Here is a 24,747-nt window from a genome sequence, read left to right as displayed (position 1 = left end):
ATTTAGAAAGGTACATCGTGTACATCAACAACAGCTTTCTTGTGAGAATAAGTATTTCTTCTGACCTTCATGTCAGTGGAGTGTTTCAAAACCCTTTCAGGTCAAGAAAGATCTTATCTGGGCTGCAATTAGCCAGTTAAATCCACCACAGAAACTAATTTGGAGAGGGCTGAAAGGGTTTTATAAACTTGACTCCACTGTGATTTGTGCAGAAGATGCTGCACCTCATTAACAGAGGGGCCCTGCACAAAGTTTGTTCATTCAGGCCCGATCCCGATGGCCCCACTTATGGACTCAAAGACTTTGAGGCACGTTCCTGGAAATCCGCGAAGGCTTCGAGCTGTCCCACTCAGAACATCGAGTGCATGACAACTCTCTCAAAGACATTTTGCACCCTTTATGCACACTTTCCTTTAGTCCACATCTCTGCCTGAGGGAATAACCCATAGTGTTGTAACGTTAAATACAGTGTTATTAGGGTATGCCCAGAGGCGTAAACAGATATGGAAGAAGCAACCGCAACTACTTAAAGATGTACTAGGCAGGATTGTCCTAACAACATCTAAAGTAATCCCTGTCAGTCATAACTTACGGCCCATTAGAAGTGTGTTCTTCTGACACCCTGCCCTCTGCCTGTACTCTCTTATTTTCTTCCTATTTTCTTGGCTCAGAATGTTTATGGGCGTGTACCCCATCAAGTCAGTTTGGAAATTTAAAAATGGTAGCAACCAGGTGCCAGGCCGTTAGCAGCAGGCATCCAAGAGGCACAGTTGTCAGAGTTGGATTTTACTTTTGCTGGCAGGCGTGTGTACAAACAGTAACCGATAACTCTGCCTAGTAGGGCTGCCTCCTAATAATCAACCGAACATTAATTGACCAGAAAGGTCATTAGTTGGCAAGATTTCATTGGTCGCTTAGTGGCAGAAAAAAAAACGTGAAACTCTATTGAAGCTGCACTTTATCAAAATAAATCAAAACCTATATGACTGGACCATGTGGGAATTTAATTTGAAAGGACAGACACAGGAAGTGGCCACGCTCAGCAGTCAGACAGGAGTCACGTTACAAACCAATCACAGCTGACAGATATCTTTTCCGTCTGATAAATATGAAAAACTTGATCATGTTAGTGCACTGCTACTCAGAGCTTTACGTCTGTCCCATGGACAATAGGCCTACACACTTATAAACAGCGTCTGGAAGAAGATCAACTCTGCACTCAGGATTTCAGGTAAATAGGCTATACAATGCTTTTTAAGGTTGCAACCTCAGACGCAACCTGCCGCGCTTTTGAAAGCTGGCACAAAAAAGGCAGAAGAGTAGCATCTAGAGCCCAACCTCGCGTTTTCCAGGGCTGGTACCTGTGGTTATTCCACAGGCTAGTTAATAACATGTCGAGCAGGAAATCCAAAGTGTGGGATCATTTTGAGTAGGTGAAGGACGAACCCAAGGTGATATGTGAACTCACCTTCACTGGTCGACTACAAACATGACGTATCATCTGAAACATGGAAGTAGCTACATGCCCATTAGCCACTTAGCACAATCATTACTGCTTTGCTGACAGCGTCATTAACAGGCGGCTCGCTCAGTGTGTGACGTGCACTTGTAGATAAAATATAGGCCTATATTAATGAAGGTTCATTAGTACGGTTTTGTATTTCTCTATAATGTAGTGTTAACAATGTTACTGATACTATTCTTTCTCACACCTTCAACACTGTGTTCGAGGCCTTGCAGCCTCTTGAACTCAAGCATTTACCAGGGAACGTCACATCAGTCCCAGAGAGTTCAGGATTTAGGGTTTAAGGGGGACACTGGGATCGGGCCATAATCCCTGGAAAAGAGTCCTGAACTGCTGACACATTAAATGTCATGCTATTTTGTTCAAAGTCCTCAAAATCTTAGCTAAAATTGTGAAGAATAGTTTAACCCAAAATATTATCACAATATTGATAACAAGGTATTTGGTAAAAAATATTGCAATATTTGGCTTTCTCTAAACTGCCCAGCTGTACTGGGCAGGGCTGCACTGTTCTCTCTTAGGGAGTGCTGTTACTGCAGTTCCGGATTCTAAAGGTGGCGCTCTATTGTCAATGCAAATTGCAGCACTTGCGTTTAAGAGGAGCTCTGCACAGGCCCACAGGTGAATGGTCACACTTGAAAGACCCATACACAATGCAAAGGGCTGCCAATCAACAAATCTGACAGTCATAAGAGAATCATTGCAAAACCTGTGGTCCTTGATCACACTCCGTCAATTTACAAGTTTGTTGACTCATCTAATTAAATCTGAATGAAGTGAGATGTTTTCCAAACATGGGAGCAGCACAAACGGATCATGCAAGTTGATGATCTGTCTCTACTTGCATTTTTATCCCACTCACATCATGCTGTTATCATACGTAACCTTGAAACAAAGTAATGTCTATGCCTATGTGTGAAACTACTTCTAGAAAGTCAAGACGTGACATCATAGCAATGCAAGTTCGCTCAAGAGAAATATCAGAGGAAGGTGAGTTTCTGCCAGGCAGGACTGTTTATCAGATTACGACACACAATCCTCCCTCCCTGCCTGTATTAGAAACTGTTATTTGAATTGCACTACACTGATACGGACAAAACACATCGGGGTTAACAAGGAGCTGTCCCTTACAGGGTGAGTCGACTGTGTCAACACACACACATAAAATGGAAATGTACAGAAGTATGTGAAGTTACCATTCCAAACGATTTTGCGTGTGTGTCAACGTAACCATTCAAGGCTCACACCCTCATTCCTGACATACCTGCCATCCACCTCCTTACTTTCCCATGATTCACTGCTCTAAGTTGCAGTTTGTGACACTATGGCACACTGAGTCAGAATCTTACGTGTTTCTTAAATGTGGCCAGAATTAAAATCAATAATCTGCTGCAACTACTCATGTTTTCATGATGTTTTTTAATCACATTTATTGTCATTCTGACAAGAGAAAACGGTGACCCAAATCACCCTTTAGAAGAGTCACAGTGGGCTGCATGATAACACTTAAGTGCACTGTGATGAGTGATTGAAGTCTACATGCTAACACCTTACCGTTCAGGATGTTGAGTGATAATTGACACAGTGCTAACAATTTACTGTGCAGTGACATCCCCCACTGCACTGACACTCAGCTATCTCAGATGAAAGACTAAGCACTATCAGTGCATTCACTCCAATTTTGGCACTAGGAAGTTCAGCATGTTATGCAGGGTGACAACATGTCTTTAGCATTCACTGTGCTGGGTTAGAGCAAGCTCCATGCTAACTCTTTAGCATACACTGCGTTGCTTTTTAGTTACTATAATATTGACTTTTGCTGTGTTCACGCAGAATCAGGCAGTCGGTAGACAGCAAACCGAATATCATTTTAGTGGACGAGAGCAGTACTGTAAACTTTGGTGAGGCTGGCAGAGAGAAACAGCGACAGCAACAGAAGATGCACTGCCATCCAAAGTTAAAATAAGATAATTTTTTGCCATCCTCTGTGATGGAATTTACAACCGGATGTTACATTCCTCCCACAGTCCAAAGACATGCAGGTTATTTGGTGACTCTAAATTGTCCGTAGGTGTGAATGTGAGTGTGAATGGTTGTCTGTCTCTATGTGTCAGCCCTGTGATAGTCTGGTAAGATGTCCAGGGTGAACCCTGCCTCTCACCCAATGTCAGCTGGGATAGGCTCCAGTTCCCCTGCGACCCCCAACAGGATAAGTGGTTACAGAAAATTAATGAATGGTGTTCTATTTTTGTAAATAATACAACATCACCATCGCAACATATCGTATTGCGTGTTTTATTTTACCATCTTGCCATTGTCAAACTGACTATTAAAAAATTCTATTAGTAGCCCAGGCTTTTATTTGAAGTTTTACAGTATATGAGGGCTACATTTCACAGTTATTTTTATTATCAACTAATCTACTCATTATTTTCTCTACTCATTGTGTTGTCAATAAAATTCAGAAAATAGGGAAACTGCAATTTCCCAGAGTCAAGGTGACATCCTCAAATGGTGTGTTTTATCTAACCAACAGTCCAAATGAAAAAGTATGTTCTCCATGATAATGAAAAGAACTTCCCACATTTCAGAAGCATGAAACCAGCAAATGTCTGGCTTTTTTGCCTAAAAAATGACTAAAATGATTACTTAAATTAAAAAAAATAGTTTCCATTGAATGTTACTTGACTACAGTTTGGAACTCAAATCTATAGGCTCCAGACCAATATCACAGATCACAAATTTGCCTCAAGGGGCTTTACAAGTACAATCTGTACAGCACACAACAGCCTCTGTCCCTTGACCCTGGAATATGATAAGGAAAAAAAAAACATCCCAAAGAAACCCTTTAAAGGGAAAAAAATGTAAGTATCGCAACTAAGGCGGGATCCCTCTCCCTGGATGATGGCGCAATAGATTTCATGTAACCAACATAATAAAATTACACCATAGACAATCTAAATGACTACAATTATACATAAAACATGAACATATGAGGAAAAATTGCCCACAGTTAGTTTACAGTTACTAACACTAAATGCATTCAATTTAAGAAATCACTACTGCCAGAAAATAAAAAAAAAACACTGACTGTGACGATTGTGCCTGTACAGAATAAAACAGCAGATTGATGTCAGAGTTGTAACACTGAGCACAGTGACTAATGAGCCACACAGAGAGGTTTTTTAGAGCATTATGGGAACTTTCTCCTGCTCTACATAAATCCCATTGCGTTAATGATTGATGGGCACCAGATGCCACCTCGGGGTGTTCCTCATACCAGACGACTTGACATTTGTATCATAATAGAAATGAATGCGGCACACAATAGGTGGCTTGTTCACTAAAACTTCGGGGCGGCAGAAGCTAAATACTTGTGCTGCTTTACAGTCATGCTCATGCTCCTGCCTCTCATCTTTGAACTGAGAAATATGGGCAGAGAAAGTGAACGAGCTCATCCACAAGATGCCACGCCTACTTGTAAAGCCACGCCCCCGACAACCACTAAAACCCTGACCGGCAGCAGACAGGAAATATCTGTTTTTATGATACATTTTATGTAATTGCTGACCTCTGCATCCATCCATCCAAGCAGGTGGTCATGAGTGTGACATCTTTTTTAATTGACTTTAAATCAGGATTTAGATCACCTGATGTCACTTAAGTGCTTTATTTAACTTTTTGTGATATTAGAAATTGATGAGCAAAAACCCCTTGAAACATGCACTTAATACCACATTTTGAAACTTTAGGACTTCAGTTTCTTTAAGAAATGAACTGATTAACGTGTCATCATTTTCTGATTTTACACGAAAAGGGATTTTAGAACATGTAATTATTCTTTGCTCGAATTCATTTATTCTTTCTCAGGTTGAGTTTCATGAGCTCCACAAACAGTTTTAACGGTACTGTACCTTGGACGGGATGTGTGTGATCACTTCTGCAAACGTGAAAGGAACAGAATGAAGAGAATGAAGACAAACAGACCTACTTTCCTCCTTCGTCCTGACAGCTCACAAATAGACAACACCCCGAGAAAAAAGTCATCACACAGCGACAGAAGTAGTACACTACAACGTCATTAGTGCTTGTCTTTCTGTCATTGTGAGAAAGTGGTCTGCGCACAGTTCTGATCCCTGCCCTCTGGATCATGGTTCATATCAACGGATCAGAAGAGTTCATATTGAATATATAAAAATGTTATCTGTTGAGACCTTTTCATGTTTTATTTCTAAAAATGATTAAGGCTTTAATATAAAACAAGTTTGGTCTGGACAGATTCAGACCAGCTTCAGGTGTATTTCAGGAATGTCTGAGGATTGTGAAGATCTTAAGTGTTCAGGGGAAAACCACAAATATCAGTATTTGTGCTGAAGCCAAGCCTGAGCACATAATCCTACTTTTATGACACTGCTAAATGCGAAGGTAATGGAGGTTTCAGTGAAAGGGAGCCCGCGCACAGATATACACATGCAAGAACACACACAAAGACAGGTATCTGCTGGAAAGGATGCCGGCTTTCTAAAAACAATGACATCATTTATGATCTCAATACTTAAGTCTCTGTCTTTCTCTCTCACACACACATGCAAAAAACACAGGGTCCCTCACTGACATGGCCTTGTAAAGGCTCTAACAGGTGACCCAGCCTCATTTGGGATGGTCCTTCCCACTTATGGCCTGATTATGAGACCATGGGCCCCTGGGCACCGATTTGTAAAGGGCCCCACCACCTATTCTACATAGGGGCAAGACACACGGGTGGTTGTGGTGGTTTAGCGTATCTTTGTAGTCATCATGCATCATTTTGTGATTTTGTGAAAAAATGCACAACTACAGTAGTGATGCCTAAAGGCTCGGAGCATACATGACTAAATATGTCAGACAGGTTCGCTTTACTGGGTATCTCTTACTCACGCTTAACAAACAAATTTCTACATGAATAGATGTGTAAATAAACAAAGTCATACCCACATTTACAAAAGATTAGTGGTTGAGTTTAACATGTTATTTGGCCTCCTAAAACAGCTCTTACAGCTCTTGATGCTTCAGTAACTCTATGCTGATAGCTTTTGATTGGACAGCACTAAAAATATTTCCTAGCAGCTGATTTACACATGACTAAAGTCTTAACCATTTCAGGGATTCTTAAGTTTTACTGGTGCGACCTGATTAAGTAAATCACTAGTTTGAAACTAGCTAGCAGTCACTAAGGACTCTGGAAGGACTTTACACAAACGTTTTTACAAATTGCTGGTGCAGTTTTGGTCAAAGTACCAGATAGGAAACTTGTTTACCCCTTCAATATCTATTCAATGAATGAAAGTTATGAAAACAAAACATTATGAGGGAGTAGAAACTATGAGAGCTATTGTGACTGACGAGTGCTAGCGTTCCTGGCTGGTTAGTGTGTAAGCAGTTAGCATGCGAGCTACACTAAATTAGTTCACCTCTTAGCCCCTGCAAGTTGTCACAATGTCACCAAGCAGCCTGGTCTCACTCCCAGGGCATTAAAATAGGCCACTTGTGCAGTAGCCCCAATGCCGAGATCACCCTTTAGCGTCTGTGTGAGACGCACTGGGCTTTCCACAAACTCCATTGTAAACACAGCCCCATTATTTATAGACATTCAAAGCAACAAATGTAGTTTAAAGAGCAGGAAACACAGCTAGGGTGGGCGGGAGGGGAGTTGGATGGATCCAACAAGCACAGGATTTTGACCCAAGAGACCCAGTGTTCGAGACCAAGATCACTCTTTAGCGTCTGTGTGAGAAGCACCAGGCTTTCCAGAAACTCCATTGTAAACCCATCCATGTCATTATTAGTTTAAAGAGCTGGAAACTCCGCTAGGGTGGGCAGGAGGGGAGTTGGATGGAACCAACAAGCACAGGATTTTGACCCAGGAGACCCAGTGATCGAGTCCAAGATCACCCTTTAGCATCATGCGTGAGACGCATCAGGCTTTCTACAAACCAATATTAGACACTCAAAGCAATGGATGTAGTTTAAAGGGCAGGAAACTCCACTAGGGTGGGCAGGAGGGGAGTAGGTTGCGACCAACAAGCACAGGATTTTGACCCAGGATACCCAGTGATCGAGTCCAACAACAACAACGTTGTTGCGGGATGTTTTCTTAGCACCATCCACGATCTTTTCCATATCATAACCAAGAAGTTTTGTCGCCTAAACCTAACCGCGGACCCCTTCTGCGTCAAGATACATCACGAAAGGCTGCCACTGGTGTCATCATAGTACCTGCCCAAGCAGCAAAATGTGACGAGTAGGGATGAGATCAAGTTGCACCAAGTATGGTATTAAAATAGCACTGATTGGTAACAGTACTTAGAATAGAAAAGATCGAAAGATAAAGAGAAGGAATATAGAAAGAGATAACAGAAAAGAGCCATAGGCAGAGTCAGAGATGCTGCAGCTGATATATAGGTTGGGTCTGTTAACCTGACACACATCCACACGTCTATCTAACTGCTTTGATTAACAATATTTAAAAAGGATGACAGAACTGAAACTCTGGGTATTGCACCGGCAATCAGTTTCAAAAAAATATCAATACACTGTAATTGAGTATGAGAGGAAAGATCCCATGGTGCATTATGACACGCTTTAATATTTAACGTCAGTAGAAGGCAGGAAACCCTGTTTGGCTTTTTATATGTCGCTATTTCTGGACTCCTTCTGCAAGTGTGTGTGGACAGTGAGAAGGTGAGAGAGACAGGGAGAGAAACAGAGGTGGGTGTGTACGGAGCAAAACTATGAGAGAGAACTGTTTTCTTGTTGGTCTGGTTAGTTAAGTGTCTGGACCGGAGTCAAGGGAAAGAATGTAGTCCTATTAAAACACATTAGAGAGATGGAGTGGAGGGAGGGGAGGGGGTGTTAGTGTGAGAGAGCTGGATGTTGTGTTTAATCCACTGTCACAATGTTCTAACTTGCTGTTCAGAAAGTCATCATCCTCTGCAGATAAAGATCTGAGATTTAAAGAGTGACAGGAGAGACGGCTCAAATACCCACAGGCAATGAAAGTGGTGTGAAGAAATCAACAGAAAGTGGGTGAGAGTGATCGGGGGGTAAAGTGAAAGACAGGAATGAGGAAATACTGGAAATAGAAAAGCTATGAGGAGTGAAAAAAGAGAGAGCAGGGTACAGACACGGGTCCTCTGAAGTTTGCGAACAGTATATAAATAAAACCACAGATCACAGATCAATCACTCACCCTTTAAAGGTCAAACACCAAATGTCAGGAGAGGTGTGGCAGTACCAATTACCAAAAATCAAAATCATAAAGTAGAATTGCTGCCCTTCCGCAAACCAGTCAAGTTGCAGTTTACATCCATGTCTGTCCAAACTCCTATGGAGCCATGACAGTAAACAATGCTTCAAATGTGGATGTTGCTTCAAAGCTACATGTTCTAAAACATGGATGGCACCATGGAAGATCTACATAATTAGTACAGTTTCAAGGTGGACCCCCAAGATTAGTGTCACCAAGTCAGTATCTAACCAAATGTCTCCCCTGTGTTCCTGAGATATAACGTTGAGTAATGGCCAGAAAAGAGAAAAGTAAAGGAAAAAAGGCCACGACTGAAGAGACAAGAGAATTGAATGACATGTCAGACCACAAAGAGGAGAAAGTGAGACAGCAAGAGGGAGATAAAGACAATCAGTGCAGCAAAAGATGGACAGAAAGATAAAGAAGAGGAATATAGAAGGAGACAAACAGAAGACAGCCATAGGCAGAGATTCAGAGATACTAGCAGCTGATGTTAAGTCAGGGTTTCAGCATTCCTCAGCCAGGGAAAACACTTTATCATGCATGACTTACTCCTGTGTTTGCTTTAGAAGTCATTGAGACAACAGCATCACAACAATGTTTAACATGCAGAATGCAGGACAACAGCACAGGACCAGTCTATTAACCTGGCACACATCCACAGGTCTATTTATCTGCTTTCTTTAACGAACACTGTCTGCCAAGCTAATAACGAGAGGCTAACAAAGTTAAACATTTTGGAGTTGTTAAAATCAGTAGTGGGTAGAGTAAATGAAAATGGTACTAAAGTAAAGGTATTGTTACTTTAGAACTATACTGACTCAAACAGAAGTAAATCTCATAATCACAAAGGCAAACAGGGTCTCTAGGCGTTGGGCCAGAGATATGTATGTGCCTCTGGAGATGGAGGCGTTTCATCTTCTGACATGATCTTGAACTGTCATCAATTGAAGGGGGGTTGTGGTGTTATGATTGGCTTGGGGGCTATGTTATCCCTTGCTGTCAAACAATTACTGTTGTGCACATGTTCTGCTGAATATAAAAATGATTTATGTACCCAAGTAAAAGTAAAAATTATTCTGCAAAACAACTGCTCTTAAAAATATACTCAAGTACATATAACAGAGGAAATACAACACGTTGCTAACAGTTAAAATAAAGCAAGACACAGATACATTTTCAAATTTATCTGCTTAAGATCACCCTATTAAGTGCCGTGGTGTAACGATACATCAATCGATGTCAATATATCGATTCAATAACCACTTGAATCAATCAAATATAATCAGCGCAAAGAGAAAACAGATACATATCGTCATCTTAAAGATACGCTATTATTTTGACATTCCCATGGCACATTTATGTCCCCATTTCAGTCCACCTCCTTCCTAAACATTCAAACAGCGCTATCATCCTAGTGCCAGGCAGATAATGGTGAGCAGCCAAGAAAAAGACGACATGGATATTTACTGCTATTGTCTCATATCGATCACAAACCCCTGAATGGAATTGTATCGAATCATATCACAACAGTCTTTGTGGTTCAGCATATATTCTACTATCGTTGATTAAACTTGTGATTTACACCTCTAGTACTGAGAGGACCACTGTTGCGTTAGGTTGAGCTAACACAATGAGTTACAAAAGCATCCAGCTCACTAGCTTGGGAGCCGAACAACTCCACAACAAGCTGACGTATTATCTTATAATGTCACTTCGGCGAATGTGTAGCAACATTTGCCTATTGAGAAGAAGAAGAAGAAGAAGATATACTTTATCAATCATTCTGTTGTCATATACACACAGGCCCGAAATACACACACATGCACAAACAGAACCTATACTGTACATGCATTAAATGGAGAGATGTCAGAGCAAAGGGGATGCTCATGGACAGGCGTCCCAAGCAGTTGGCAGTTTGGTGGCTTGCTCAAGGATAGCTCGGCAGTGCCCAGGAGGTGAACTGGCACCTCTCCAGCTACTAGTCCACGCTCCATGCTTGTCCGTATGGGGACTTGAGCCGGTGACCCTCCGGTTCCCAAGCCAAGTCCCGGTAGACTGAGCTACTGCCACCCACACACCAAGAGAACATAGAGCAACGTTATTGTGTCCACCTCAGGAACCCAATGTTCACTCTCCCTGAACAACTCCCAGTACAAATGTCTTGTTCCTTTGTTGCTGTGTTCCACTTTCTTTTTCTAAATGCCCCGTAAAACTATCAGCTAAAAGAGGCTCAGAGTGCTGCAGAGAGCTGCGGGTAATTTTCAAATTACATTATTCACATTTAAGTAATGATTTTATGTCTGACTAGAAACCATATCACAGTTTTTATTTGACCAAAGAACAACTGTATCAAACAGTACAACAGAACGCAAACAATCACTGAACAATTACCCAACTTATTGTTTCGTCCAAACACGTGGAGGCTGTAACACCGCCATGGTTAAAGGTCCACTGTATATAAACGTGGTCTGCTCAGGGAGTGTTATTGTTATTATTGTTGTTATTAATTAACTAATATCTGACACCATGGCTCCATGTGGAGCCAGGGTTTGTGACATTACCACTGCACGCCCAGCTGAAATAAAGATAAGGTCTCCTCTCTGCAGCCTTCTTATCGGAGCACAGTGCAGAGTACAGTCAGACTCGCCCTTTGACTAAGAACAGTGGGACTTTGAGGATAAATACAATATTCAATCATTGTGACAGCTGAGTTTTATTGTCAGTGTGTGTTTAATTGCCACAAGTTTGGTGCCGCACAGATTTTCTGTTTCTGTTTCAGTCAGATGTTTAAAGCTATGAGTGGAAACAACACTCGAGACAACAACGACCAAACAGTAACATAACTCATATTTCTAAGGTACTTTATACATGATATTTTGATATAGGCTGATCATAACATGCCTATGATGCTCCTATAGTGACTTAAATTTTGGAACTACACTACGTAGCCAAAGGTATGTGGACACCCTCACTTGTCGCTCCTGCACAATAATATGCTGAAATTTCAGTTTTTAGTCTAGAGGAGGCTTTCTACAAGATACAACTCACCCCAGAGGTACTGGATGGTGCTCAGTCTGGGCCAGTCAAGTTCACCTACACCAAACTGGGAAATTCCTTTCTTTATTGAGCTGGCGTTGTGCACAGAGGCATTGCCATTAGTTCCAATGGAACTAAGGGGCTGAAATCATAAACAGAAACTAGAACAGGGGTGTCAAACATACGGCCCGTGGACCAAAGGGTCCAATCCGGCCCACTAGATGACTAGACTAAGGTGCAAGGTTTCAGGAGCAAGGAAAAACTGACATATTGTTGAAATTGCACTTATTTGTCTTAAGACATCTCAGGCTGTTCATCTGTTTTATAAAAGGATGAACATCACCAGAATGTACATGTAACTCTTAACACAAAATAAAAGGAAAATACTGGAGCTGATGGTACTTTTAGGTTATTGTGCGATTGTTTAAAATGAGTTTGACACCCCTGCCCTATAAGAACACCAATATTACTGATGTGTCCACATACTTTTGGCAACATAGTTTGTTCACACTTACTTGTTATGTCCTACAGGATGGATAATAATATTCCCATGTGGGAATGTTGGTGACTTAATTCAACTTTTGCTCATGATAAAATATTTAAAGCAGGTTTTTTTGGATCCCAATTTTGCATTAAACTGTCATTACGTGTTTTTTAATATATTTTGTGGGCTAATATTACTTAAATGTTTTTTAAATCTTCACTAGGATGGTACTTTTGGTATCAATGGTATGCACAATGGATAGATGGCCCAATACAAACAGTAAAGTAGCCCTTTTCATTGTGTCCCCCAGTACTGAAACGAAACCTGCGCCCTTGGATAACAGTAAGGTACTTTCTACTGTCCTTCTAGAAACATTTCAACAAGACTGAAGTTCCTTTCCCACCGGCTGGACTTCAGCACCAGGAAACGCACCGTTTACTCGCTGAAGTACAGTGAACGCACCACAACAGGAATTCTGACTCGATAAAAGTTGACGGAAAGCGATGCAGGTTAAAATCCAACAAGTGTCCAGGTAAACAATCATCAGCGTCTTACCTCTTAATGTTCCCTCTGCGGTGTTGTGCTGCCGACTGACAGCCTGTACTTTCTGTCTGACAGGAGTTTGCCTTGTGGGTGGGACCGGGGTTACACCTGCCGCACACCGGGAGACGTGCGTAATGAGCGCGAGCACGACGCCGCTGACGCACGCTGAATAGTTGTTGCTTTACCTGGCAGCCTGTTGGAGATGATGGACGGGAGGAAGGAGAGGAGGGAAGAGAGGAGGGAAATGTGATGTAGGCGAAAAAACACGTAAGACTCAGGCGGAGATCCACGGATAAAGTTTTAAGCAGCATGTGAACCTCCCTCTCTGTCACCATTTATGGAGCTCTGGTGCACCAGTCTCACGAAAATGCCAACTATTTTAACTGTTTAAGGAATGTTCTCCTCCCTTGTGGCCTTGTGGTTTCCTGTTCCCCTCACTGATGTCACTGATGACTTTAATTGAAAAAATTAAGCTAAAAATAATCTCATCTATCCATCTATCTATCTGAATAGATTACTAAACAGGCTTACTGGCACAAGTCTAGGGGCCCACAGCGCCTACTGACGAAGAAAAGACTCAAAAACACCACAAGGACACAAAATAACCTAAATGAGACATGGAATTATCCCAAGGAGGCACAAGACAACCACAAGGAGACACAAATGATGACAGCGACACCAAAAAAGACACAAAATAACCTCAAAGTGACACAAAATGTTCCAACAACAGAAAATAATCTCAAAGACACAAAATCACTTTAATAAGACTGAGAATTACCTCGGAGAGACACAAAACAACCACAATGAGACACAAATGACTACAGAGACTCACAAAACAAGCAAAAAAGATAACCTCAAAGTGACACAAAATCATCCCAATAAGACACAACATTACCTAAAAGGCACACAGAATTATCCCAAAAAGACAGAAAGTTACCCCAAAGACACACATAACAACCACAAGGAGACACAGATGACTAAAGAGGCACACACAACGACCAAAAAAGACAAAATTACTCCAATGAGACAAAAAATCACCTCAGTAAGAAATAAAATTACCTAGAGAGACACAAAATCACCTCAATAAGACAGGAAATTAGCCCAAAGAGACACAAAACAACCACAAGGTGTCACAAACGATTTCAGAGACACACAAAACACCCAAAAAAGACATAAAATAACTTCGGTGACACAAAATTATCCCAACACAGAAAATAATCTCAAAGACACAGAAAATCACCTCAGTAAAACAGAACATTATGTCAAAGAGACACAAAATCACCACAAAGAGACACAAATGATAAACAGAGATACACAAAATGACCCAAAAAGACATGAAATTACCCCAGTGACACACAAAATCACCTCAATGTGACACAAAAATTGTCCAAATAAGACAGAAAATAATCTCTGAGACACAACATCACCTCAATAAGATAAAAAAATTATCCCAAAGACACACACAACAACCAAAATAGACACAAAATTAAGTCAAAGAGACACAAAGTCATCTCAGGAAGACAGAAAATTAAGTCAAAGAGACACAAAACCACAAGGACACACAAATGACGATAGATTAACACACAGCGACCAAAAAAGACACAAAATAACCTCAAAGTGACACAAAAATTATCCCAATAAAACATAATATAATCTCAGAGACACAAAATCACCTCAATAAGACAGAAAATTAGCCTAAAGAGACACAAGACGACCACATGGAGACACAAATGACTGCAGAGATAGACAACGGGCAAAAAAGACACCTTACCTTAAGAAGATGCAAAATTAAGTTAAAGAGACACAGAACCACTAGAATATGCAATATGACGACAAGGAGACACAAAACCACCACAAAGTCTGTGTGTCTTGCTCCAGCCTGAATCAGAGTTTCTGACATACCCAGACTTTTATCATGACTACAGATCAGTTCATTGTTTACAGAGACTGATGTTGACAGTAGGAGGGAGATGTGACATGAACACAGGTGTCCAGTATTGAAGCCAACTTCTACCTAGGTCATTGTTTCCTGCTTTGAGACTGAACTTAAAAATGTCCTCCAGACCTTTTTACAGTTGGACACATGGAAATACTCAGCTTTAAGTAATAACTTGGGTCTGATATGGTTTTCCTAAAAAAAGCTCAGACTGGTTACACTTATCAAACAGTCAATCAAACTTTATTATATATATATATATATATATATAGCACTTTTCATACAAACAAAATAACAATTTTAGGTCTGTCAATAAATAAGTAATTAAATAAGTTAAAATAAATACATAAGGAAATAGAAGAATATGCCAGCTTAAAAAAAACAGATTAATAAAATAAATAAATAAATACACAATAATCATAAATACAAAATAATAATAAAATAAAATAAAATAAAATAAAAGATAGTTAAATTAAAAGCCAGGGGTAGGTCTCTGTTTGTTTGCTTTACTTAAAAAAAAAAAAAAAAAAAAAGATATATTATGCAGGATTTTTGTAATTAAACTAAATATAGACTCATATAGACGTAATCCCTCTCAATCATCTTGAGCCTTGTGACCCACTCTCAGTGTGTGGCGGTGTGTTTATCTACAGACACTCTGCCCTCTGCCTGTATTTTCTTATTTATGTCTATGGCCATGTTGCCGCGACCGCAGCACACATCCAAGAAACACAGCTCTGAAAAACCACGAAAATAGCGAGACCATCAAACAGGAGTGACTCTGGGGTTGGCTTTTACTTTCACAGTCAAGTGCGTTAACAAACAGTAACGGACAACCCTGCATAGTTTACATTATAGGTAAGCAGAGAGACACTTTCGGCCTTCAGCAGATGAATGTTAAAAATGTGTCTTTGTCAAAGAATGTGTCACACTCTGAAGCTCAAACATCCAGGTCAACAATTCCAACAATTAGCAAAACACATTTTTGACAGAAGGGGAATGGTCATTTTTGTAAACAACGACCAAAGCTGCCATTTTTTTGATGTGATATCTGAGAACATAAATCTAAACTTTGATCACACCCTGTCCAAGACACCAGACTGGCTGTTGGTTAAACAGCCACCGGTTGCCATAGGTGTCAGACTGAACGCAGAGCTGCTTTGTGTTGGGCAACACTGACAACCGCGCCTCACATTCCTCTGTACTGGAGCGGAGCACACACCCATTCAGCTGGTTACACTGTAGATTCACACACGCATGAATGTGCGCATGCATTCAAATGGCACTAAGTAACATCTCATGAAATGTGTCATTTAGACAAACCTGTTTGTGACAAGACTTTGATGAATACATTTGAATATAAACAAATGATTTTAAGTGTCAGCGTCAGGTGTCAGGTGTCAGGTGGCAGGCAGGTCTGACTTTAGGAAGTCTTTGTCTCAGTTGGGAGTGATAAAAGTGCAGCACGTGGCACTTTATCATGTACAAACCAATGCACACGCCTGTGAGCTTGATAGGTGTAAACTGCGACAGAGGCAGTGCAGCCATAATAGTGTAAAACTATATTTTTGAATGTTGGGGCAGAGATGGGCACAAATACATCAAGAAGTATCTTGTGACTAATTACAAATACCTGATCATCGAATGGATCAAAACAAAATACAAAATGCTGCTATGAGAAAGTGTATTTAATTAAAATACAAGTTATTTGTAATAGAAAATAACTGTAACTGTGAATGTAACTACATGTCGCATTGAAGCAGGCCTCCTGTTTATTTTTGTGAGCTGAGACCATTTCCCTCAGTTGAAACAAAGCTTTTATTTACTTTAATTTAAAAAATAAGGCCTCCACAAAAATAGCATTTTAAGTCTTGTGTGTGATTTATCCTGGCTTCATATGAGCATAGGAAATCTCTGTTTGTTGCTAGGCTAATTTATACAATGTAAAATGCCATAGGCTTGTGCTAATAAGGTTAGCATGTTATATTTGTTTGTAAAAGTGTTTAGTACAGTTGTTTTGTCAGTGAACCTTGTGAGTTGTAATCAAGCGTAATGTTAACTTTGTTAAATGTTGCTGTTGTCCCTGGCTTCATATGAGAAGAGAAAAGTCTGTTAGCTGCTAGGCTAATTTATACAATGCAAAATGCCATAGGCTTGTGCTAAAAACATTAGCATGTTGTATTTGTGGGGTAAATGTGTCCAGATGTTTGTCTGTGAATGCTGCGAGTTATAGTGAAGCTGATTTGTGTACTTGTGTTTGAAACTGTCTCTATTAAGCCATGTTTAATGTGTGTTTAATGTGTGTTTTGAATCAACTAAACTTTACAGCACTTCACAGAAACCCTGCTGCGGACTAGTGTTATGGGGGTGTAACTGCAGTGACACAGACACACCACTGCACAAATATAAATTCTCACAACGGCGTAGGCCACGTGCGTAGGCTATGGCATAGGCTCTGCCGCACAAGTATAAATCCTGCTTAAAACGACCACTGACTGACTGAAAAGCAACTGGGGAAACTGAACAGTTGAGCCATGGTGGTGCACTAGTTCTTGCAGATCACAGTTAGACTGGGCATTTAGCAGATGCCTTTTTCAAGATTAAAAATTTAAATGCATTGGAGAAAGTTAATTTCCACTGTCTCCAGCATTACAGGCAACCAACTGAGTTGCAAGTGCCACAGACACAAAACAGCACTATTACAGCAGAGTATAATAGAGTACATAATAGTAAAAGTGAATGCGAAGCACCCCTCTTCCCTTCCCCCCAGTGCCAACAACAACCGTATTCTCCTTTGAGTACCCACTAACACAGACACACAAGTCACTTTCATTCTGCCAAAGACTGTGCCCTCATTGGTGAGTTCAAGTATCTTGAGGTCTTGTTCACAAGTGAGGGTAAAATGGAGCGTGAGATGGATCGGTGGTTTGGTCTAACTTCTGCAGTGACGCAGGCGCTGTGCCGGACTGTCGTGGTGTGCTGGTCTATCTACATCCAAACCCTCATCTATGGTCATGAGCTTTGGGTAATGCCCAAAATAGTGATGTTGCAGATACAAGCTGCCGAAATGAGTTCCTCCATGGGGTAGCTGGGCTCAGCCTTAGAGATAAGAGGGTAAGGAGCTCGGACATCCGGAGGGAGCTCAGAGTAGAGCCGCTGCTCCTTCATGTTGAAAGGGGTCAGTTGAGGTGGTTCGGGCATCTGATCAGGATGCCTCCTGGGCGCCTCCAGTTAGAGAAGTTCCAGGCACGTCCCACTGGTAGGAGGCCCCGGGGCAGACCCAGAACACACTGGAGGGATTACATACCTCATCTGGCCTGGGAACACCTTGGGGTCCCCCAGGAGGAGCTGGAAAGCATTGCCGGGGAGAGAGACGTCTGGGGTGCTTTGCTTGGCCTGCTGTCCCTGTGACCTGGCCCTGGATAAGCGGATTAAAATGGATGGATGAATGGAAAAACTTTGATTAGGCTAACTGTTGTACTTTTTTCCCTACAGTTTTAACCTGTAAATAAACATGTGTCTTATTTGAGAATAAAATTACCAATTAAATACTGTATTTTAAGTACTTCAAATACACAAATACAAGCTCTTAGAGTATTTTGTTCCAAATCAGAACTTATTTGTTTCTGTCCTGCAAAATACAAATTATAAATACTTTGAAATACATTTAATTCAAACCCTACCCATGGGGACATGGGAAGGGTTTCATCCTCAATAAAAGATGAGGACTTACAATTACCAAAATAGTTGCCAGTTCTTTTTATTTTATTTATTTATTTATTTTATGGACTAATAAATCAACTGATGACTGCAGCTGTTGGTTTTATCAAACTTTACTGATATCAAAAGCTAAAATAAATATGACACAGTAGTGGCGGTGACTTTAAGTGTTTTTATACTGACTTGCTTTATCACGTTATAGTATTGTTCTTACAGGAACTGAATTGTCAGCTTTGTGCAATGATGCTGACTGTATCTCCATGAGTAATGCTATTATCTAAACAAAATACAACAAACTGAGATGAGATACTGACCTTGTTGCACTTCAAACTTATTCCCTTTGACAGTTTAAATCTTATTTTCAGTCTTTTTTCAAGAGGAGAAAGCAGTGTGGCACCACATTGATCATAAATCATAAATCTACGATAACTTAAATCTCTTTCAGGTCCTTTTATGTTCTTATTCACAGTTCTCCATCTCTCTATTCTCGATTCATTTCTTCCTCCTCACTCTTTACGCCCCCTTAGACCCCACTCTCTCATGAAGTAAATTTCAGCTGGGAATGTAGCATTTGATAGCTTTGATCTTAAGTTGTTACTACAGTCATTTCTGTTTGACATATTTTTATGTTGCAGTTGGTAAAGGTGGGGCTGATTCCCTAGTTGTTATTGTTCCTAGTTCCTAGTTTCCTTGTTGGCTGAATCTATTAAAATACATCACCATTTATTTGTTGATTATTTTGTATTAATAATCTGAATTTACAAAGTAACTTGTAACTAAAACTGTCAGATAAATGTAGCGGGGTAAAAAGTACAATAAACCCTTTGAACTGTAGTACAAGCATCATCTACTGGCCTGAGTACAAGTACCTGTAATGAGTACCCTTTGGCTGACCCTTAAATGGGATCAAGTACAACAATTTACTTTAGTTGCATATAAATGTATAGAAAATACAGAAAAAAGAAACTGAGAATTAAAACGTTGTGCAGGAGAGGTTAGAAGCCAAAAATGGCTTATGAAGATACCTCCCCTATTAAATAACAACAATCATAGATAAAAAGAAAAGATAAAAAACAAGGACTGCTCAACTGATAAGAGCTCCAGACCAAAAATTATTACAAAATTGTCAAAGATGTATAATTTACAAAACAACACAAGCAAATTACAAATGAATCAACAAAGTGTTAAGATTCCTTTGCAGATGTTTTTTTGAATAATGACAATATACGTACTGACTTAAATCACTGACAATACAAGTTATCTGTATTTATATGATAAATAAATGAAATTTTCTATTTAAACACATTTCAATGTGTCATTTAATACTCAGAATTACGTAGATTAGGAATGACTGGAAAACTAAGATTTGACAGCCATACACTCTTTACACTGTTTCAGTTCTAGCCTTAAGATTAAATGAATAAATGGAGAAAAAATATTTGTTCACTCCTGCTTTGGTCTTATAATACTTTGCAGTAACTTCCTCAAGTGATGTTTGATTTTACTTTCCTCTAATCATTCATTGGAGGGCATTTTTTAGGCCCAGGAAACACATGTGATTACCTCTGCTTTTCAAAATCAAGTATATACAAAATACATGTGAAAATATGATTAATTGGATTATATTCACAGGAAGTATGAAAATAAACAAACTTTGCTTTACTGACCTGCCGATGTGTCGATCATTACAAAGTCATGCTGTGCAGCTATGCTTTGTTTAAATCAGGGGTAGGGCAACCTGCAGCTCTAGAGCCACATGTGGCACTTTAGCCCCTCTCCTGTGGCTCCTTGTGGCTATGACAGAAAATTATATGAAAATTAATAATACTTTTTAATTTTCATTTATTGTTGTAGGCCTAAAGTCATTCTTACATTCTTCAACTGTCAAAATGTGTATCCTTTACACAGATTTTAAGTTTTAACATTTCATTAAGTAAAATGTATGTCATACGTAATAAGGTTGCTGACCCCTGGTTTAAATCCACTGAAATTTACTTCAAATTGTAGCCGTCAGTCTTATAAATCTAAAATTTTGGCCACGGGTCTGAATATTTCACTCAGTGTAAACATCATATAACTTCAATGAGGAGCTGGAAGAACATAACACATACTAGATGTGACACTGTCAGACACCTTAAGGGAATTGAAAGGGAAAGCTGCATGTTGGGGAGTTGATTTCATTATCTCACACGTCTCACTTTTCTCCTCCATGGATGTGAATCACCCAGCAGGGAGCTGGACATGTTGCGTTGTGTCACCTGGCTGTTGAGGGTGTGACTGCAGCTCAAAGGAACACGCTGCAGATGGGAGCGTCCCAGTGAGACAACCTTTACTCACACACTGATAATTCATGCTGCTGCAATACCTTACACAACACTTCTGAGGTGATGTTCTTCTGCAGCGACGTAGCTAAACTATATTTCATAATTACTGTCACAACTATTCTAGTCTAACAATTCTCTACATAAAGGATAGTGCCTGAAGATGTTAGGTTCCTGCCGAGAGTATTAAGGCTGCCAACAGGTGATAAAACAAGACTTAAAGCCCCATTCAGACTGAAGTCATTTCTCTGGGGGGGGGCAGGGTTGATTTTAACTGCCCCGATCAGTTATTTAAAACCCATCCGGACAAACCCCAGTGATAATTACAGCTGCAATTATCTACTGTTTTCCACTGAACTCGCTGGTCCTCTTGAGATTCAAATCCTGTCCAGCGTGAAGTCTTTGTATTCTAAAGTGGATCTCCGCATTTTTTCCCCCAGGAAGTGCTGCTTGTACCGACTAGTACAGCGCCTCCACAAAACATGCCTGTTCGCAATGGGCAAGTTGCTTGGCCTCTGGTATTGCCGCTTGCAGCTTTCTTGAGAACCAATTACCCTACCAGTTTCTCACGCAAAATTTCCTTGGCTCCTGAGTCTTACACCTGCCATGACACAGTTGCATCTCCGAGCAGTGCGGAGGTATACATGTCATGTAGGTGCAAAAGTTCACACCAATGTTTAATGACAGTGAAGTCGGAGCCAGGGTTTTTCTGGGAACAAAAGCATTTGAGTTTGGTACAGTGTAACATCTCTGGTCTCTCTGGTCTTTTTCTTCAGTGGGTCTTTAATGTACTGTAGTAAGCGACAGATGACGAGCTGCACCCAGCATGTCGTTTGGCAGTGTAATACTTAATAGGGGTCCCCTCTTAATACACTACACAGTGTGTATAAAACGCACCACTAATATATCCTGTAGATCTCGAGTGCACGCACTCGACACTTCACTTCCTAGGGTCCTCAGCGACACACTTGGCAAGTATGGAGTAAATTGGATGCAGGGTTGTTACAAATAAACAGACATACGGAGCCCTTCCATTCTAGTTCAATATGACTGAGTTATGACTCAGCGATAATGTGCAGTTTTGACACAAATGCACCTCATGTACATGTAACCATGCCTTGCACTCTCCTGCACCCCCCGAAGAGGATTTTGTTTTGTGTCCTGCTGAATGTCCATGTCCATTACAGACCACATACTGTAATTTTTGTCCAGAACAATAACTTAAATTGATGATAAGCAGAGTAAATACTTTATTCCTCACCTCTGCCTGGAATGTTAATCCAGTCTGGATAGAGTTTAAGTCTACAGCCATGCTTGTGGCTTTCTGAGGCTGCACTTAAGCTAAATGCTAACATCATCATGCTAACATGCTGGCCATTATAGTGTCAGCATGTCAGTGTTTTGCAGGTATTAAGGCCTTTGCACACTAAGTCCGTTTTTTTTTTCTTTCTTCCCGGATGGTTTTTTTAACCTGTCATCCAGAAAAAAATCGGTACACACAGAAACCTTGCACACTGATTCTGATGCATTTTACTGTTTACGTGACAAAATGAAAATTTCCTCCTTTGCTTCTCTCCACTATCTGGTCGTCATGGCTTCCCTCACTGTCTTTCATTTTGCATTGTAGCTGCATGAAGGAGCGGCACTGTCTTCCCTCTCTGTCCTCCACATTCTGTGTGCGGTAGACATCTGCTTCCTCATCATCATCATCCACCTGCATATTACTATTTGATCTGCTGAACGTGAGCTATCTGAGTTATGAAATGATTCTGTGCACCCCATCCCTCTGTCTTGTCACGGCTGTGTCCTGCCGCTACATTTTCTCCACCAATACATGGTCAACGTCTCTCTAAAGACTTCTGACTGATGTGAAAAAATCGAACCTGTTCTGAAACTTTTAATGAGGGTACGAAAGTTTCGGACTCAGTGTGCAAACATAATTGACACAACGTGAGGTTGTTTTTATTTCTTTTTTATAGACGTGACAATTTCAGATGAAAAAAACAGACTCCGTGTGCAAAGGCCTTAATACCTAGCATGTTCGTCGTGTGGAGTAGAGGACCTACAGGACAAACTGACATTACCATCCCTGTGGTCGTGGCTACAGTAGCATTGCTAAAACAGTCCCAACTGAAACTGACCCCTCTGTGGAGGGATTTTCTGTCTCCAGCCTTTATTTAACCAGGTGGCTCAGATGAAAACGCATTTTCCAGGAATGATGTAAAGACAAGACAGTGTAATCCTAAAACTAACATGTAGACCAGCACAAACCCCATTCAGCAATGTCCGAGGACAAAAATGCTATCATAAACAAATAGGAGGGAGGTCTGACTGTACACCAGCAGAGTCACAGAGATGATTTGTTCTGGGTTTATTCTTATCTGCGGGTGAGTTGACAGAAAACTCTCAGTATCACAGCAGAGACACTGATGTTGTTCATGTAAAGGTCACAGAGATACAGCAGATACATTAGTTTGGTTACATTATTAGACACGGGGAGAACTCTTTTAATAAATTGTGGCCCAGTTTCTCTTACTGATATCACCACTAATAGTGAATAAAATGCTACTACTGCTTTGAATGTACTGTTACAACTCCCACCTCTGACACTTAATCCTCCCTTTACAGAGACTTATTCTGCTAATGGTACAACTTACGTCTACTGTCCTATCTCGAGTAACAACAGTGTCTAATGTTCAAGTGTGGAACGTAAATTCATCTACTCAAGTACAAAACTTAGGTACAAATTCAAGGTACTTGTACTTTTATGTACTTTTACTCAAGTAAAGTTTCGAATGTAGGACTTTAACTTATAGTTTAGTGAGTATGTTCACAGTGTGGTATTAGTACTTTTACGAAAGTAAAGGATCTGAATACTTCTTCAACCACAGTTAATAGCAAAGCAGGAAGTCACATCAGATTCTCATATTAGAAAGATGTTAAGAAGTATGTTTCTATCAATCATTTTTTTTGTACAATTTTACGAAGGTGGATTAGGGCCATGTTTAAGAAAAAAAAAATCTCAGATTTTGGGAATAAAGTTGTAAATTTACGAGAATAAAGTCATAATATTACAAAAATAAAGTAATAAATTGACACTATGAAAAATATTCACTGGTTCAACTTAAAAATTAAAAAAAATTATGGTAACAATTTACCAGAATCTTTTTAAGTAGTTCCAACTCAAACAATTGAATCAGTCCTCAAGTCTTTTACAGTCTGACAAACTTCATTAGTTTAGCAAAACCAACATGATTTGCTTTGACCTCGTAAAGCTTAAGTAAGTTAAACCAACTTAATTTTCATTCAAATGTTGTGGTGACATTTAGTGGTCAAATTGTTTTGTTTAAAGCCCCTACAAGGAACTTTCATTTTGAGTTGATTTTGGCGACCCTGTGGACAAAAGCGGTAGTGTTTTGCCAGAATAAAGCCTACATTTCCCATGAGCTCTAGCGCGTATTGTCGTAAAGACGCTTACCTGGCTCACGCATGTGTTTGTTTTGGGGATAAATGAAACAACAAGACGGGAAAACTTTGCCCCCGCTCCTATCAGGGATCCCAGCTCACCTCTGCCGCGCAGCGGTCGGCTGGTAAGGCTGAAGGCCTGTTTGGCGAGCACTTCCATGGCTTCTTGGACTAAGTATGGAGCGGTGCCTCGCCTCTTTATTTCTCGGCACTCACTGGACCCTGTCGATGCCTGGCTGGTACCTGTCGTCGGCCCGGATGAGGTGTTCCAACCCCACAGCCCCTGCTCTCCTCGTCCCCGCTGGCGCAGGGTGAATCTGCGCAACCTGCGGCCTCTGTGTGTGGCTCCCCAGACAGCTAAAGCCGTGGACTCGCCGGCTCCTGCCAGGGTTGGGCTGGTAAATGCTAGATCGCTAGCGAACAAAATGT

The 24,747-nt window shown here is 40.5% G+C and overlaps 1 protein-coding gene across 1 annotated transcript in view; it reads right to left on the bottom strand.

The window, feature by feature from the left end:
* Positions 1-22,573, bottom strand: part of LOC117269689 (uncharacterized) — an 88,364-nt gene extending 65,791 nt beyond the window's left edge. The window contains exons 1-2 of the mRNA XM_078162363.1: positions 22,459-22,573; positions 11,862-11,881 (exon numbers count right to left, since the gene is read on the bottom strand). Coding sequence (XP_078018489.1) covers positions 11,862-11,881; positions 22,459-22,573 — 135 coding nt within the window. The remainder of the gene's footprint in view (positions 1-11,861; positions 11,882-22,458) is intronic.
* Between the last annotated feature and the right edge of the window lie 2,174 nt (positions 22,574-24,747).

The sequence above is a fragment of the Epinephelus lanceolatus genome, chromosome 19, assembly GCF_041903045.1.
Source record: "Epinephelus lanceolatus isolate andai-2023 chromosome 19, ASM4190304v1, whole genome shotgun sequence".
NCBI lineage: Eukaryota > Metazoa > Chordata > Actinopteri > Perciformes > Serranidae > Epinephelus > Epinephelus lanceolatus.
The sequence above is the reverse complement of the archived record's forward strand: the minus strand, read 5'-3'. Positions and strand labels throughout refer to the sequence as shown.